At 40.0% G+C, this 15,747-nt stretch overlaps 1 protein-coding gene across 2 annotated transcripts in view; it reads right to left on the bottom strand.

The window, feature by feature from the left end:
- Window positions 1–14,784, bottom strand: part of SCGN (secretagogin, EF-hand calcium binding protein) — a 68,143-nt gene extending 53,359 nt beyond the window's left edge. Inside the window, exons 1-4 of one of the 2 annotated variants that reach the window (XM_003823211.4) lie at window positions 14,514–14,784; window positions 13,546–13,616; window positions 5,397–5,489; window positions 2,011–2,100 (exon numbers count right to left, since the gene is read on the bottom strand). In XM_003823211.4, the coding sequence (XP_003823259.1) occupies window positions 2,011–2,100; window positions 5,397–5,489; window positions 13,546–13,616; window positions 14,514–14,595 (336 nt within the window). In that variant the 5' untranslated portion in view covers window positions 14,596–14,784. The remainder of the gene's footprint in view (window positions 1–2,010; window positions 2,101–5,396; window positions 5,490–13,545; window positions 13,617–14,513) is intronic. The other variant, XM_063605180.1, reaches the window with a different exon arrangement.
- Window positions 14,785–15,747: the final 963 nt, after the last annotated feature.

Below are 15,747 nucleotides of genomic sequence, written 5' to 3'. Positions count from 1 at the left end.
TTCTATCATGTTTCTACAACATACACTAAAAAACAGAATTGGGGGTCATATTGTCTATACACTTGGGCAGTCTATTTGTTATTTTTATTAAAAATGTTATCTGAGTGTTTTTAAACACAATTAGAATCGTTTTGAAAATGTCATTTAAAATAAATTTTAAATAATTATGACTTTGTACAGAATTGGAAAATACAAAAGTACAAAGAATAAAATCACCTGAAATCCTACCACTTACAAACAACCAATATTTTTTGTGTATTCTTACCTATATTTTATTTATTCAGGCTTTTGGGTAAACAACTTTTAAACAAAGTTAAGATCAAATTCCATATACAATTTTGTTTCTTAACATTGTATAGCATTTCCTTCATGTCATTAAATATTTTTTGAAAACTTGATCTTCAGTGATTAATAATGTTCAATACCGGAGTTTTTCTCTAATGAATCTGCAGCACCTAGAACAGTGCCTTGCATATTAGGGTGCTCTTAAGAATTTGTAGAATGAATGAATTATATGAATATATCATAACTAACTTTTCCATTATTGTTAGACATTTATGTTATTTTCAGTTTGAACTATAAGTGACGCTGCAACATTATATGAACATCATTGTACAGAAAACTTTTGTCTACATCTCTGATTTTAACCATAAAATAGATGCCTGAAAAAGTAGAATTTTTGTTTTTTTTTGAGACCGAGTTTCCCTCTTGTCACTGAGGCTGGAGTGCAATGGTGCGATCTATGCTCACTACAACTCCGCCTCCTGGGTTCAAGTGATTCTCCACCCTACGCCTCCCGAGTAGCTGGGATTACAGGTGCCCACCACCATGCCCGGCTAGTTTTTGTGTTTTTTTTTTTTTTTTTTTTTTAGTAGAGATGGGGTTTCACAGTGTTGGCCAGGCTGCCTTTGAACTCCTGACCTCAGGTGACTCGCCCACCTCAGACTCCCAGAGTGCTGGAATTATAGGCGTGAGCCACCACACCCAGCCAGGACAAAGTTTTTTAAAAAAATAAATAAATAAATAACTGTGGATAATGAAATTTCAAAGGATCCTGACTGAATTTTTCCAAAATTACTTTCCATAAAATTATTCTACAATGTATGCCTACCAACAGAACGTCAGTGACAATCTCTGGGCTTCCTTGAAAGTATTGCATATTTTTGTGGATTTTCTTAAAATCTTTGCCATTTTGCTTAAAAAAAATCATTTTCTTAATGTGCATTTCCTGAGTTACTGGCATAAATTCATGGTCCATTCAGAATTTCTTCTGTGAATTGCCTATGCAAAACTTTTTATCTCCTAAATGGGGACATGGTAACTATTTCCAGTGTGGGGTCCCGGATACAGTGGCTGTCTTGAATCTGCTGCTCTGGCCTTGGGGAAACCCTTATCTGCCCTTCCCTGGTTGTTTTTCACCAACAGAGCAGTAACACTGAGAGGCTGAGCGAGGGGGTAGCCCAGAGGGAAAGCGGTAAGAGAGGCCATTGATACCGCCTTTAACTTTTACTCTCCCATGGTTATAAACAGAAGGCCCACTAGCTGGACCAGCACTCTAATGAATTGTTTTGACTGTATCATCATGCCTTCAAAACTAAAATTAGTTGCTGCTATTTTCTAGAGTCTAGATTCCTAGATAGCATTCTCAAAAGGCTGAAGCTACATAGGGATATTGGCTTCAGATGGGGCACATGCTCTCTAATTTCCGTAGTCCCCCACCTCCCCTCCCTCTCCATTCTTCAGTGTACCTGCCTGGCCTCTTGTCTAAAGTTTCCTCCAGCCCAAATTAAAGGAGCCTGTCAGCTCAGGAGCACCCCAGGACAATACTGAGCAAACACTGGGGTTTGGGACCAAAGTCCTCATCACTAAGGCATTTTTTGCTTGGTCTTATCCTCTGTGCTCAGCTCTCCCTTGAGCACTGGGCAGGAGTGGTGGCAGCCACAGCAGGTGGCTAAGATCATAGCCTTGTCTCAATCCTCTTTCTTCACAGAGACACAACCAAGCACTCACCTGCATAAACTCCACGCTGCTGTCCAGTGGGTTTTCCCGGCGAAAGAGCAGAAGAAAGTTTTCATCCTCAGATAAGAACATACCAGCAAGCTGAAGGAACAGAAAGAATAACAGTCAGGGACACTGGCCAGTGTCCATTTGAAGAGTGCTCCCTGGTAAAAGGCATGGTGGTGCATATTCCAGGGCAGAAGGGCTCAGATCTTCCAGGATGAACAGCTCAGTTTGCAGTTCTGTGCTCTTGATTGACATTCTTTGATTCATTGATTCTTTCAGAAAGTATCACACTCCTACTAAGTATAAATCACTATGGATATCTGCCTTCAATGAGCTTAAAATCTAAAATAATGATGACTATAACATTAATATCAACAATAAATTTGTTAAGTGCTTGATATGTTCCAGGCACTATTCTAAGAACTTCCAATACTAAATTAATTTAATTCCATAATAACAGAAAATAAAAATAGCAAATAATGCTTATGTTTGCCATGCATTATTCTAAATGCTTGCGTATGCTAATTCATTTAATCCTAATAACAATCTATAGGGTACACACATACCATTACTGTTATTTTCTAGTTAAGGAAACTGGTCTATACAGAGATAAGGAACTTGCCAAAGTTTTGTAATTAGTGTGTGATGAAGTCAATATTTCAGCTTGGCGATCTCAAGCCCACACTTTTAATCACTGTGGTTTGCTGGTAAGATGTTGTATATATACAATATTTCAGCGCAAAAGCAGGAATGACTGCTGCCTGGCTTGATACTTGAGTGTTAGCTATGGTTTATATTCTTTTACATTATTAGTGTCTATAAGATACTACAACAGTTGACTCAAGTATGATGAATTCAACCAATCAGCTTTTTTACATGAGCACCAGTTTGACTGATTTACTTCATGCACTCCCTTGAACAAAGTTATAATAATACCTTATTCCCCTATGTAGTTATAATACTTTTTTTCAGGTTTGGCTGTGTTCATTGCCAAACCTAGAGTATTGTAGTGTATGTTGTCTTCTTTCTGAGCTGTTCCCATAAACAATTGTCATTTCTTCTATAACTGAGTAGTTTGCTCAGTGTCTTGTACAATACCACAGAGTGAGTCCACAGCAAATGCTCCAGAAGGGATTTAGGTGTGATTAGCTCACATTCTCATTCATATTTTCTAATTGGATATGGGTCAGCTCAAGGACACACCATGTTAACAATAACTATCAGATGTTGAGTGCCTGCTACATGGCAGGTACCAGCAAGGTGCTTTTGATTTATCATCTCATTAAGTCCTCACACCAGTTTTTCAGGATGAGTATAAATATCCCCTTTTTATCAATGGGAGGCAGTGCAGTTCAATGTGTTATAGGCTTTAGAGTGAAATTAAATTTCTTCTCCATTACTTACTAAGTATTTGATCTTAGGTAATTTAGTTAATATATCTGTGCCTCAGTTTCCTCATTTGGAAAATGGAGATAATAATATTGATATCCTGGCCCTGATGGGAAGACTAAAAGTAAGATGAGCCAGTATTTATAAATTGTTTAGGAACATACCTCATACATATCAATTAGTCAACAAATGATAACTGCCATGTTGGTAAAGATGATAAAATTGAGCTCAGAGAAATTAAGTAACTTGCCTAAGGTTTCATATTCCACCATATTGACTTCATGCTTTTCCCATCAACCTACACAGGGTCAACTGGAACTGGGAACTGCTCTTTGAGACTAAGGGTGGCCTTTTTCCCATCTTATTTTTTGCTAGAAAATCCAACATGAGTCAAAGTGGGCTGATTTTTATGTCACGACTACCTGTAATTGGAGTAAGTGAAATGGTCAATGGTACAGCAAGGGAATGTAGGGGAAACAAAAGGCCTTGCTGCTCCTTAGACTCACAGACTCATTGCGTTTTAAGGCACCTTGGGAACGATGCAGTCTTGCACCATCAGTTTTTGTACAAACAACAACCTCAATGACACTCACGTGCAGGATTACAAGACAAAATGGTTGGCCAATTACTCGGGAATGTCTATCTGTTGTTAGTAAGATAATGACATAGCTTTCAGTTATTTGCTATGTTTTTCTCATTCGTTAATTAGGTCAAGAAATACTGAGCACTACTATGTGCTATGCTCTGTTCCAGGTTCTGGAAAATTACAACAGTGAACATGTAGTTATGAATATTTTGTTTAGTGCACCTAACTTGCTGTTTGCATTTACTGTTCTGTTGATACATACATTGATACTTTTACATCCAGTATAATGAGAATTTTTGGTTACATATACAATTTTGCCTTTGATTAAAAGTTTGGAAACAGCTACACTCATAAATCTAGAGTTTAGTTTATTAGTTTTCTGAAAAGGCAGTCTCCTGGTGAACACGCCCACTTTTTATAAAGGGACATTATCCTGCCCTATTAACATAACTTCCTGAAGAAATTATCCTATTATTTTCTTCAATAATATTGACTGCTCAAATATGGCAGTGTCACAGCATCAAGAGACTAGCTCTTCCAGTGTTAGGTAATATGTCTAACAGGCAATTTTGACTATGAAAAAATATCTCAGTTTCAGATTGACTCATTTTCACATACAGATTTATAGCTACATAGTATGAACCTGTATAGATTCATATCTATAAGCAGGGTTCCATTAAAACCATTACCACTTATTTGGTCATGTTATTCTAGGAAAGTAACTCAAGTCCTTATCAGCAAAATAGGGATAATGTTTCATGCCTATCATCATCTTAACTACTATGGGAATACAATAACAAAATATATGTGGAAGTCCTTTCTAAACTGTAAACATTTTTGTAACTGGAAGGAGAAATGATCAGGTAAGTTGTAGACCATCCACAGCCCTACACATGTAGTATAGTTACATGCTTTAGTATGTGCTCCATAAAAGTGGGTTGAGTTGAAGTAAAGACAGCTATTGTCTGTCGTGCTTTTAATAATCTTAGGGATAGATCTTTCCCACCTGCACTGGGAGCTGATGCTGAAGTTTAACCTTATTTATTATCAGTAAGTTTTTCCTTATATCAATGTTCAATTTGAACAGGACACTGTATAAAGAGACAAATAGTAGATCAAGTAATTGAAAGGCCTCTATCGTTTCAATTCCCAAATTATAAAACAGGTACAAATATTGATTGACCTAAATAAAATGATAAAAGAATTGCACACTCTTTGTTACTAAGTAGATGAAAAAGGAGAGATGATTACTTTTAAAATGCTATCTAGGCCAACTGCCTTTCAGAAATCTCTAATTTCCTGATCAAATGTAAAGTTTCCATTGTCTTTCAAAGAATATTACAGCCCAAGACGATAAAGTAAAGAAAAAAACAGTCAAGAAGAGTAGAGCCATGAAAAATACAGTCAGTAAAGTTACCTCTTTCATCCGAATGCGACCATCTTTAGAGGCATCTTGGGTAGTCATAAATTGCTGTTTCACCTTGTGCAAATTTGCTTTCATGACCGTGTCCTGCAATTGACCAAACAGAGCCACATTAAAGCCACTGGAATCTCAAAGATATAGTTAGGATGGCAAATATTCAAAATATACAGCGTGAAAATTATGTTTTTCAAACCTGGAAAGCAGGTTCCTTGGCCATTTAAAGTGATTTTACCCTTTTGTAGAAGAGAGAGCAATGCTGGAGATTTCTTGAGCAACCAAGCACTAATCAGAATCTTGACTAGGTACAATCTACAGTTAATGAGTTACTAAAATATTGATGAAAAGAAGCTTAGAGACTAGGGTGCTGAAAGAACAAATTTGAACAGTGTTGTATTTGGTTGTGACAAAAGACTGTATTGTAATTACAGATTTTCTTCCCAATAACTCAGAGGTTTTACATTTTTAACTGAAAAGTCCAGTTCTTCTGGGCCCCCAGGTGTCTGTAACTCATTTTTAATCTTCTTTTGTATTCTCTGAGGAAAAAACATAATGAGAAGGGAGAAATAATTAAAGAGGAGACCAAAGTAATAAGGTAATTGCCGAGTTAACCAAAGATGTTACAACTCCCTTCTATGTGGAACCTTAATTGTCTTCTTTGGTGGATTTTATGGTTACTACAGTAAAAGTGACATATGTAACCAACAATAAAGAATGAATTCTGATGCAAGGGTTGAGAAGCATAGATAATCCCAAACAGTGCCCAACTGTAAGATTCTAGACTTGCTGAAATTTATGCTAAATTCATTCTCCCTAATACTATCATGCTGTCTCTTGTCCCAAGCCCTCCAGCTGTAAGTTAGAAGGGCTGAGAAGAGGTAATCCTGTTGACTCACTATCCTCCCTGTTGGTGTTGGGGGTGGAGGTGACTCAGCCTTCAGCACACTCTCTGGATGCATCATCCATGCACATGTGTACAGGACAGTTCTCTGGGTGGCCTGGGGCTAACTCAGTTCTTCTGCCTTTCTCACTTGTATTTCTCAAGAATAACCCCAGCATGTGCTGGTAATGCAACATCCTGAGATAAGGAAGAACTTGCCAGAACAACCCAGGTTCAAGATGTCCTAAAACACTTTAGCCCACCACAACATGTTGCCTTCAGGTATAAAACCCAGAAAAGACTGCTTTCTGTCAAGCACCTACCATGTGCCAAACACAATTCTGGCCCCTGGTGATATTATAGTCAGCAAAAGAGACCTGGTCTTTGCCCTCCATCACAGGCTGGTGGAAGGCATCTTTGTCCAGCCTTCCTTTCCACTGAGACCTCTCCCTAATGGGTTACAAAGAAAAGAGGAGATGGTGGAAAGAAAATTATGGTGGGGAATTAACAGCTGCCACATCCAGTTGCTAAGAATAGGAAAGAAGAGCAGGTGAATAAACATTTTTGGACTGCCAGCCAGAGGATGGGCACTAAGCCATGCTCTTTAACAAATATTATCTCCCTGGATCTTCACAACAGCCCTGCGAGGCAGAAAAAAATGTACTATAACCTTTAGCCCCTGGCTTCCTTCCTGGCCTGCTAGCTTCTTCCTCTTTGGGGACCGTGTTTTTTTCTTTTGTGCTCCAGCTTCTTACATGGAAATTCTCCTTTATCATTTTCCCATCACTGGCTGAGAAAATGTTTCTGGTTTTTTTGTAGTCTTGACTCGGAGGGGCTGTCAGTCCTCACCTCTTCCCATCAGGCTGTCATCTTTTCAGTTGACCTCTTGCATATGGCAAAGAACTTTCCAGAACAACCCATGCTCTGTTTTAGTCCTTCCTAGAACAAAACGTCCTAAAACACTTTAGCCTGGCACAACATGTTGCTCTCAGGCATAAAACCCAGGGAAGACTGCATATGGCAAATGTTTTCCAGTGAGTAGAAAATCTAGTAGAAAAGTAGTACAAACTCTCTACCTTCCAGATCTTAACATATGAAGACTAATACTCAAATTCATGATAATTTTATCCATTGCTGCAACTGTAAATCAAAACATATGATTCCTTCAGATTAGTCTTTGTGATTTAGAAGCAAAAGAATAAAGAAGAAAAAAATCAGAGGATGTTTGGCACCCTTTCTAAGAATCTGAGACACTACCCTTTCATTTTACTGATGGAGAAAACAGGCCGGAAGGGTGATGCAGCTGAATACTGGCAGAACAATCTTGAAACCAGCATATTTGATATCTGGTCTAGTGCACTTTCCACCGCACCTTGTTGTTGGTTGAGATGAGGCAGAGAACACCTAATGGAGTCATTGCATTCCAACATTAAGTCGTTAATAAATTAGATGGTTCAAACAAAATGCAAGGACAGCTTGATGACTTGCTTTGGGGATTTTTCAGGATGGGTTCTGGCAACTAGTTAGATAACCACAAGCTTTAGATATTATAAGACCCTGAAGGTTTGAAAGCATATTCTTAGAAAACCAGGGAACACTTTGGTCAGCAAGAACAATTTTAATGCTAGGGAAGTTCCTGGGCATTATGCTAGACCTCAGCCCCTGACAATTGTCATCCATCATACCAACTCATTGCAGGAGGTGGGTGCATAGCAAATGTTTGATGTCGGGTTATAATAGTGAGGTAGAAAAGATGCTGTGAGCTGATAGGATTTAAGCTATTGGATCCTCTAATATCTGCTTCTCTAAACTTCCAGGATTGGTGTGGATACTGGATATATAGGGAACTGCCAAGTTTCATGTCAGTCAGTAGTTTGCCTCTTCCCTGTTCAATCATACACAAACTTTTGTCAGCAAGTATAAAGATAGAATTGTACTTCCTTTTTTTTCACTTGTTGCTTTTTGCTGCAAATGATGATAAATAGATGAAATGCATGCAACAGAAAGAGGTTAATGAATTAATGGTTTGTATAGTTCCCAAATGGATAATAAGTAATGAGGAATAAACTTTATTTGAAATAAATTGCAGTGAAGGTGAGTCTCTTTGTGAAAAAATTAAAGTTATATGAATAAGAACTAAAAAATAGCATCTACATGTATAGCTATTCTTTAAAATTATAAACCCAAACCAGTAGCATTTGTGATTGAGATGATGTATCAGTCAAATGGATCTGGGCATCCTAGCCATATCAAGGTCATCTGCTATACCTCTGGCTTTGGTCCTGTATTTAGAAACCCAAAATGATTAAAATAAGAGGACTTAGACAGTCTGACTCTGTCAACATCAACCAAACATACTCATATGGTGATTATAAATGGGGAACAGTGAAGGGTCTAGTTAAAAAAAAAAATGAATACCAGATGGGCATGGTGTCTCATGCCTGTAATCCCAGCACTTTGGGAGGCTCAGGTGGGTGGATCACGAGGGCAGGAGATTGAGACCATGCTGGCTAACATGGTGAAACCCCGTCTCCATTAAAAATACAAAAAATTAGCTGTCCGTGGTGGCACGTGCCTGTAGTCCCAGCTACTCGGGAGGCTGAGGCAGGAGAATAGCTTGAACCCGTGAGGCAGAGGTTGCAGTGAGCCAAGATCGCATCACTGCACTCCAGCCTGGGCAACAAAGCGACACTCCCTCTCAAAAAAAAAAAAAAAAAAAAAAAAAGAATACCTTTCTAAATGAACACACACCAGACTAAAAATGTGAAAAAATACATTAGTGATTTGGAACCAAAGCATCAAGTGAAGAAATGAGAGATAATGCCTGTATCATTTGTCGAAGACAGAGCAAGTCTAACAGGTCCCTGAGGTGACAGTCTGTCTGTTGTCTTCTGTCTTCCTTTGAGTAGCCTCCTTTACTCATGAAGGACCAAAGAGTGGTGGTGAGTATGACTTAAGGCATCCTCCAAAGGCTACCCTAGCTTGGAAAACTTGCTCTCATAAACTGGAAATCATATATATATGCACACACACACATACACATATATATATATACACGTAATATATATATTTTATATATATAATCTTAAAAGCATTTCAGTGTTTAAGAGTGTAAGCTTCAATGATCCTGTGTGGGATAACCCCTTGGTGGATCTGAGGCAAAGTGGGGCATAGAATAAACACTGGGAAAACTAAGGACCCAAGAAGATATTGCGTCAGCATAAGAACATATATGTTGGGTGCCTTTGCAACTAAAAGCACCTTTCACTTGTGTTATCTTATGGGTCTTCACGTGAAACAGGCAGGCCAAAACATTATTCTAATAATTATTATTTTATGGATAGGAAAATTGAGACCCAGGAGGTTTAAATGGCATGTTGCTATCATACAGCTCTAGATGCAGAGATAGGGAATGAGCATCGGATTTCTGCCTCCACACATAGTTGTCCTTTCCCCACCGACCATGAGTCTTCTTTGGAGTGGGTCTTCAGAGACAAGAGGTACATTTTTTTTATTCTCTGTGGAAGGTGAACAGGTTCTTTGAGACTCCAAGTTCTTCTGTCAACCAGGTTACCTCATGTGATACCCCACTAATCGTGGTGGGATTAACCTGTCTAGTTTCAGCACTAAAGATTTTGTGTGTGCTTACATTTGAGGGTTCATGTACCATACAGGAAAAGCACAATGGAAATCACTCAACAGGGTCGAACTTCACTTTGAATTTCAGCTTGATCTTTTAGATTAAGAACTCCACAAGTATAGCATTCATTTCTTTATCTCTGGAACACAGGATCCATTGGATGAATAAATGATTCTTTATGATGGGCTGGGAATTCCCAAAGGAAGTTAACTAACATAGGTCATGTTGGTGAAAAATTAGATTTTAAAGTAAATAAATGTGAAGCCAAAGAAACAGTGGCCAGATTCTACATTACCCTTAGTTTGAGGACACAGAATCTTGGCTTCTGTCTTCTCAGACCCCTAACCCCAAAGCTCATGACTATCCCTTTGACCTAAAGCAAAAGAAACTGGGGCTTCCTCTGTTGTAATTTCCCATCAGTCCTTATCTGAGACGCTAGGCTGCAGCAGGGTACTGTAATCCCTGAAGTATTGAAAGAGGCCCAGGATGTGGTACAGTCTGTATGTGAGGGGTATGTACACATAGAATCTGATGTTTGTCCATGAACTGGCTAAAATCTCAGCATTTGGAAAGAAAAGGTTTGCAGGGAGTAACAGAAACAGCAGCAATTGCAGCTGATGGTTCCATTAAGTCAATCCCCTCCGAGGCTCTGAGGAATAGGTAATTACAAGCAGGCTGGTTGCTCTCCTGGATAGACTAGCAGGCAGCTTGCTGTTAGAAACCTCAAAATACCTTCTTCTGAGATCTCTGTGATCCGCTAATCATCAGAGGAAAGTAGAGCTATTCATGCCTCTGAAGGTTGGCTTACCACTGCTGAACACCAGAGCAAGGGGCTGCCTGATTGTGGAGGCCTCCCTGCTGCTGGATTCTGTACTCATTGGGCATTACCAATCAAAAGCAGGTGTCACAATCAAATGGTGACTGTTCCTCAACTGAAGGGCCTTCCATTTTGGAAGTCCTGCCCTATTGTTAAGAACTTGCTTAAGGCCTACTTATTACTCATCAGAGACAAAACCCAAAATTAGGAATAGCTTCCTTAATCATGGTTGTCCAGGTAGCATGGAGTGCCCAGTGAAAGTCCCTGCAAACACACTCCCCAGAGTAATGCCTCAGCGTTTTGAAAGGCATCCAATGGCAGATGATATCATTTCTAGTTAAGAGTTCAAACTTATCATCCTGGCTCCAAAAGCTTTCTTCCCAGCCAAGTGCTCATGAGATGTGCCTAAGGCTATTGCCACAGCTCAGTGGGATTGGCCTAATTATATCAGAATCCCCTCCCCAAAAGTCACTGTTCCTAGAGGAAAAAAGGGTAAAAAAACATGCTAACTGACTTTGAGTGCTTTTAAAATGAAAGATCTTTGGCAGACCCCAAATGTATTTAAATACCTACAGGATGAGACCTAGGGGTCTGCATTTTAACAAAAAAATATAATTCTCAGGCATACTGAAATTTGATTTGCACTAGGTTAAGGATTATGAGACCTTCCAACCCCCGTTCCAGCCTCAGAATGCAGTTGTGCAGGACACCAGTGAGTCCTTTGCTGTCCTCTTTCCTCGAGGATTATGCTTGCCCCTGTGTAAGGGCATTAGTCCATGGACCAGGTCTGAGATAGGGGCAATGATAAAAACAGCCAAGCTGCAAGAGATGACATCCCTCTTTTCTCTCACAATGGCAACAATGCTTCTAAGGTTAGCCAAAATCTCAGATGAAGATATCTCACAGCATCCTCAACTTAGTGCAGACCCCAACTCGATGAATGAATATTAGATACTCCAGCTTCAACAGTGACAGCAATTTTTCTCCTCCCTTTTATAAATCACTAGAACAAGGAGCCCTCCGAAAAGGTGAGAAGTTCCAGGTCCCTGAGGACAGATTTTTAGGAGCTGGCCATCCCATTTATTCCAAGATTTTGAATGGTTTTAACTTTGTCTTTTTGCTTTCCTCAAATACCCATGTCCATGATAGATAAGATGGGTTTCTGGAACACGATGAACCTTACATTTACAGATATAAGTAGAAGCCCTGTGGGCAAGGCTGGTGGGCTTCACCATGGGCTGCTAGCACGTGAAAGTGGCTGGCTAGATTGAAGCAGAAGCCTCACTTGGGGGAGGCTTCCTCAGCTCTACCTGTAGCTTGTGTAGGTACAAGAATGAAGGATAAAGAGGAGTGTGCGCAAGTGGTCTGACCAGAGGAAAGAAGGGGCTTGTGTCTCTATCCTACTCGTCTGCTGATCCTTTCACTTCACAGGCTGCACAGGGTAAGGGGTGGAGTGCAGGCAGACAAAGAGCAATAAAAGGTACAGAAAAAGGGAGATAAGAGGCAAAGAAAAGGGTGAAGGAGAAAATGAGGAGAAAAGAAATGAAGGTCAAAAAGAGAGATGGGAAAGAAAGAAGAAAGGAGAAATAAAAGACATGGGGAGAGGAGAGACCAAAAGAGCTTTGAGAAGCAGAGAGACTGGAAAAAGAATGGGAAAACACAGAGACAGAGAGATGGAGAAACAAATGAGAAACAGAGACAAGAAAGATGGGCAACAGAGAGGTCAGAGAGAAAGGCAAGAAACAGTAGGAGATGAGAGCCATGAAACACAGAGATAAGAAACAGAAGTGAGCAGAAAAATGACAGAGATAGACATAAAAAAGAGAGACAGACAGAATATGAGAGGCAGACAGAAGTAGAGGGGGACCAAGAGATCTGTGTGGCTGAAGAAGGCGGAAGCCAGCCCTTTAGTTTCTGAACCGGCTTCCCCTGCCCCCCACATACCCTTCCCATGTTCTCAACAGTGGTGAAGAGCTCCTTGTTCCCTCACTGAGCTCTCACATGAGAATGTGATGCACTTCTATTCTTCAGATAGACAGCTGAATGATAAGGACAAACTATCTCCATCATTCATTTAAATTCAATTGTCCCTAGAGCGTCTCCTTCTACTATGAATGCCCTACTGGAGCTTTCATCAGATCGAGCCCATCCCCAGGCTGTCCTCCACTCATGTGTTTCTGTGTAAAATTTTTCTCTGCTTTGATAGAGAGACTTTCAAGAGTTCATTTACATCTCCCAAGGACATATTTACCATCAGATGGACACTAGATAGATTGGCTTCCATTTGTATCTGGGCTCTGAGTATGCTGGTTGTTTTCTGGTTTGTCATTCCCTGAAAAATCTGTAACCTCTTCTAATAAAATGAATAATGGATAAATGATTTTAAATGGTTTGTGGTTTGCTATCAGAGGAGTATCATACATATTAAACAGCCAAAATCTTAATGTGCTTAACATCTTTTCCAGCTTTTTGAACAAAGTGGGCTACTTTACCCCCAGGTATAAATCAATTAGCAGAGACATAACCAAGGAGACGTTCAAGACCAAGTTAACTGAGTCCACAGTTAGGATCTCTGAGTGGATGACAGATGTTACACTGAAAGTCAGTAACCAGCATGTCTAATGCTACAGTTGCACCTTTTATAAAACCTGCCTAAATCCCTCTATGTTGCTAGGAGAGGGGGAGAAATTACATACATGCAAGGAAGAAAGGAGGTGAGTTGGAATTAATAGGTACCAATCAATATAAGACTTGGATGTGCGTATCTTACTAAGAGGCATAAATTAAGGCTTAGTGTGCAAGTACTTACATCAGTACCCAGTTTCATCAACATGTGGAGAAAGAAAGCATCGAGTTCCTTCTCTTCTATGTAACCTTTTTCTAAATGTGAGAAAATAAACATAAATAATACTAACATATAAAATAACACATGACAGTATTTATCTAAATATGTTTTTAATCTCACAATTTATAAAGCTTCCCTCAACACTATTTTTTGTTATTCCAATAACAAAGTGCCAACACCTACCTCTAGAATACATGGGTTTGAACAGTAAACACTGTTCCAGAATACGTGCTTTATGCTAGGGTTTATATTAGTGCTTGGAAAAGGAAGGCTATTAAGTACATGAATTTTAATCAATGAATAAACGTGAACTTTCCAATAAAATTTAACCCCAAAATTTCTGAAGCTTGGAGAAACTTAACAGGTGTAAGTATTGAATCCCAGTTTGCAGAGTTAAAACACACCTTTTAGATATTTTATTTCTTTATTAATAAAAACAAATATTAAGTAGTTCCATTTTATTTTCAAGTAGTTTTTTGGTGGAGGAGTCGTTTTGAAAGCTGATAAAATTTATTCTCATTTTGAGAGAGTGAGGGGTGTACAGCAAAGTCACTGAGTAAAAGTGAGCCCATTTAGGGAAGGATGACTTCAAATAGCTGAGTCTCAGCCCACAAGCCTTGAACATATACAATGATATTAGTCATTGTATATACAATATATATGTATGTCTACCATATATATGGCGCGCTCGCACACAAAGAGAGATTGGAAAGGGGAAAGTGGAAATTCACCACCCAGAATTTTAACAAGGTATATAGATGTGTATCACCAGTATGCCAAACGTCTGTTAATGATACTGTATTAGGTACACTGCATTAACAACCCAGGTCGATAACTTTTCCTACAGTAAAGGGGAAACTCCAGGTCCTTTCAGCGGGCTGAGCTTGGAGCCACGTCTACACCTGAGTGTGCAAGTGGCTTGTTCTACTCACCATCCGCATCAAAGCGCTGCCAGACCTGCCAGAAGCCAGCGGCGTCCAAGCGCCCCGGAGTCGGTTCCCGGGAGCTGTCCATGGTGTTGACGATGAAGACCAGGCACCGGCGCGGAAGGACCTAGACAACTTTGGGAAGGACTCCTTCACCGTATTTCTTGACTCGCTCTCCTGCTTCTTTCGCTATCTGATTAGCTTTGAGTAACTGTTGCTGGGGAGGACGCGAGCGCTGCTGGCCGTGGCGTCGCTGAGCCGTCCCTCAGCCCTCAGCAAAACCAGCGGCTGGAAGCCCGCCCCGCTCCTGGCGCGCCTGTCCCCGCCCCGCCCTGCGCGCTGTCCTGGCAGATCCTGTCTGTCTCTGCGCTGTGGGGAATTCAGGAAGAAAGAAACTGTCTCCAGGCGTCCACGGCTCACTGCTTTTGCCCTTTAACTTGCTTCTCAGGCTCGGAGAAGACATCCCTCTTACGTTTGACTCACTATCCAAACTTGTGTCTCAAGGGGTTTTCTAGGGAGAGCTGCCTCATTTAAAGGGTTGCAAGAAGTGTCAGTGTTAGGGTCCTTCGGACTTGAGGATTTAGAAATGTAGTGTGTGGAGAGGGGAGGCGAGAAGGGATGGTGATGGTGGTAAGTGGTCCCCTTTAAGGAAGGAGTAAGTCAACAGCAATTATTGAGTCCTGATTGTATAGGACATACACATTGCTGTACCAAAATGCACTATAAGGACTTGCAACTAAACAGGGATACTGCAAGTCACTGTGATTTAAAGTAGCATCATTAGGATGCTGAGGAAAATATAAACTAAGCCGTACTCTGCCAGGAAAAGAGAGTCTGGGGGAGATGTGTCGGCCTGCAGGGTACTTAGGTAGAAGGCTTAGATGATTGTGTTTGGCTCCTAAGAGCCACATTAAGACCAAAGGATAAAAATCAGTTGGAGGAACACAGAGCTTTCTAACAATCAGGACTCTTCAAAATTGGGCAAGGCTTTGTGGAAACGTGTACAAACTACAATGATACCTTTTGACTATATATTTAGAAATTTTCGTTGGATAATCTATAGAAAGTGCTTGGATATTAGATAAGAAAGTTGAACCAGATGTAACTTTTCTTTATGGCACCCTGACTCTGGTTTTAGCATTCAGATTTATTTATAAAAAGCATGCATGTATAAGTCATCTAAACCAGAGTAGTGAAAAGAACATGACACTCAAGGTCAGATAGTCCTGGGTCAGGATCT

Source organism: Pan paniscus, chromosome 5 (genome assembly GCF_029289425.2).
Source record: "Pan paniscus chromosome 5, NHGRI_mPanPan1-v2.0_pri, whole genome shotgun sequence".
Lineage (NCBI taxonomy): Eukaryota > Metazoa > Chordata > Mammalia > Primates > Hominidae > Pan > Pan paniscus.
The sequence above is the reverse complement of the archived record's forward strand: the minus strand, read 5'-3'. Positions and strand labels throughout refer to the sequence as shown.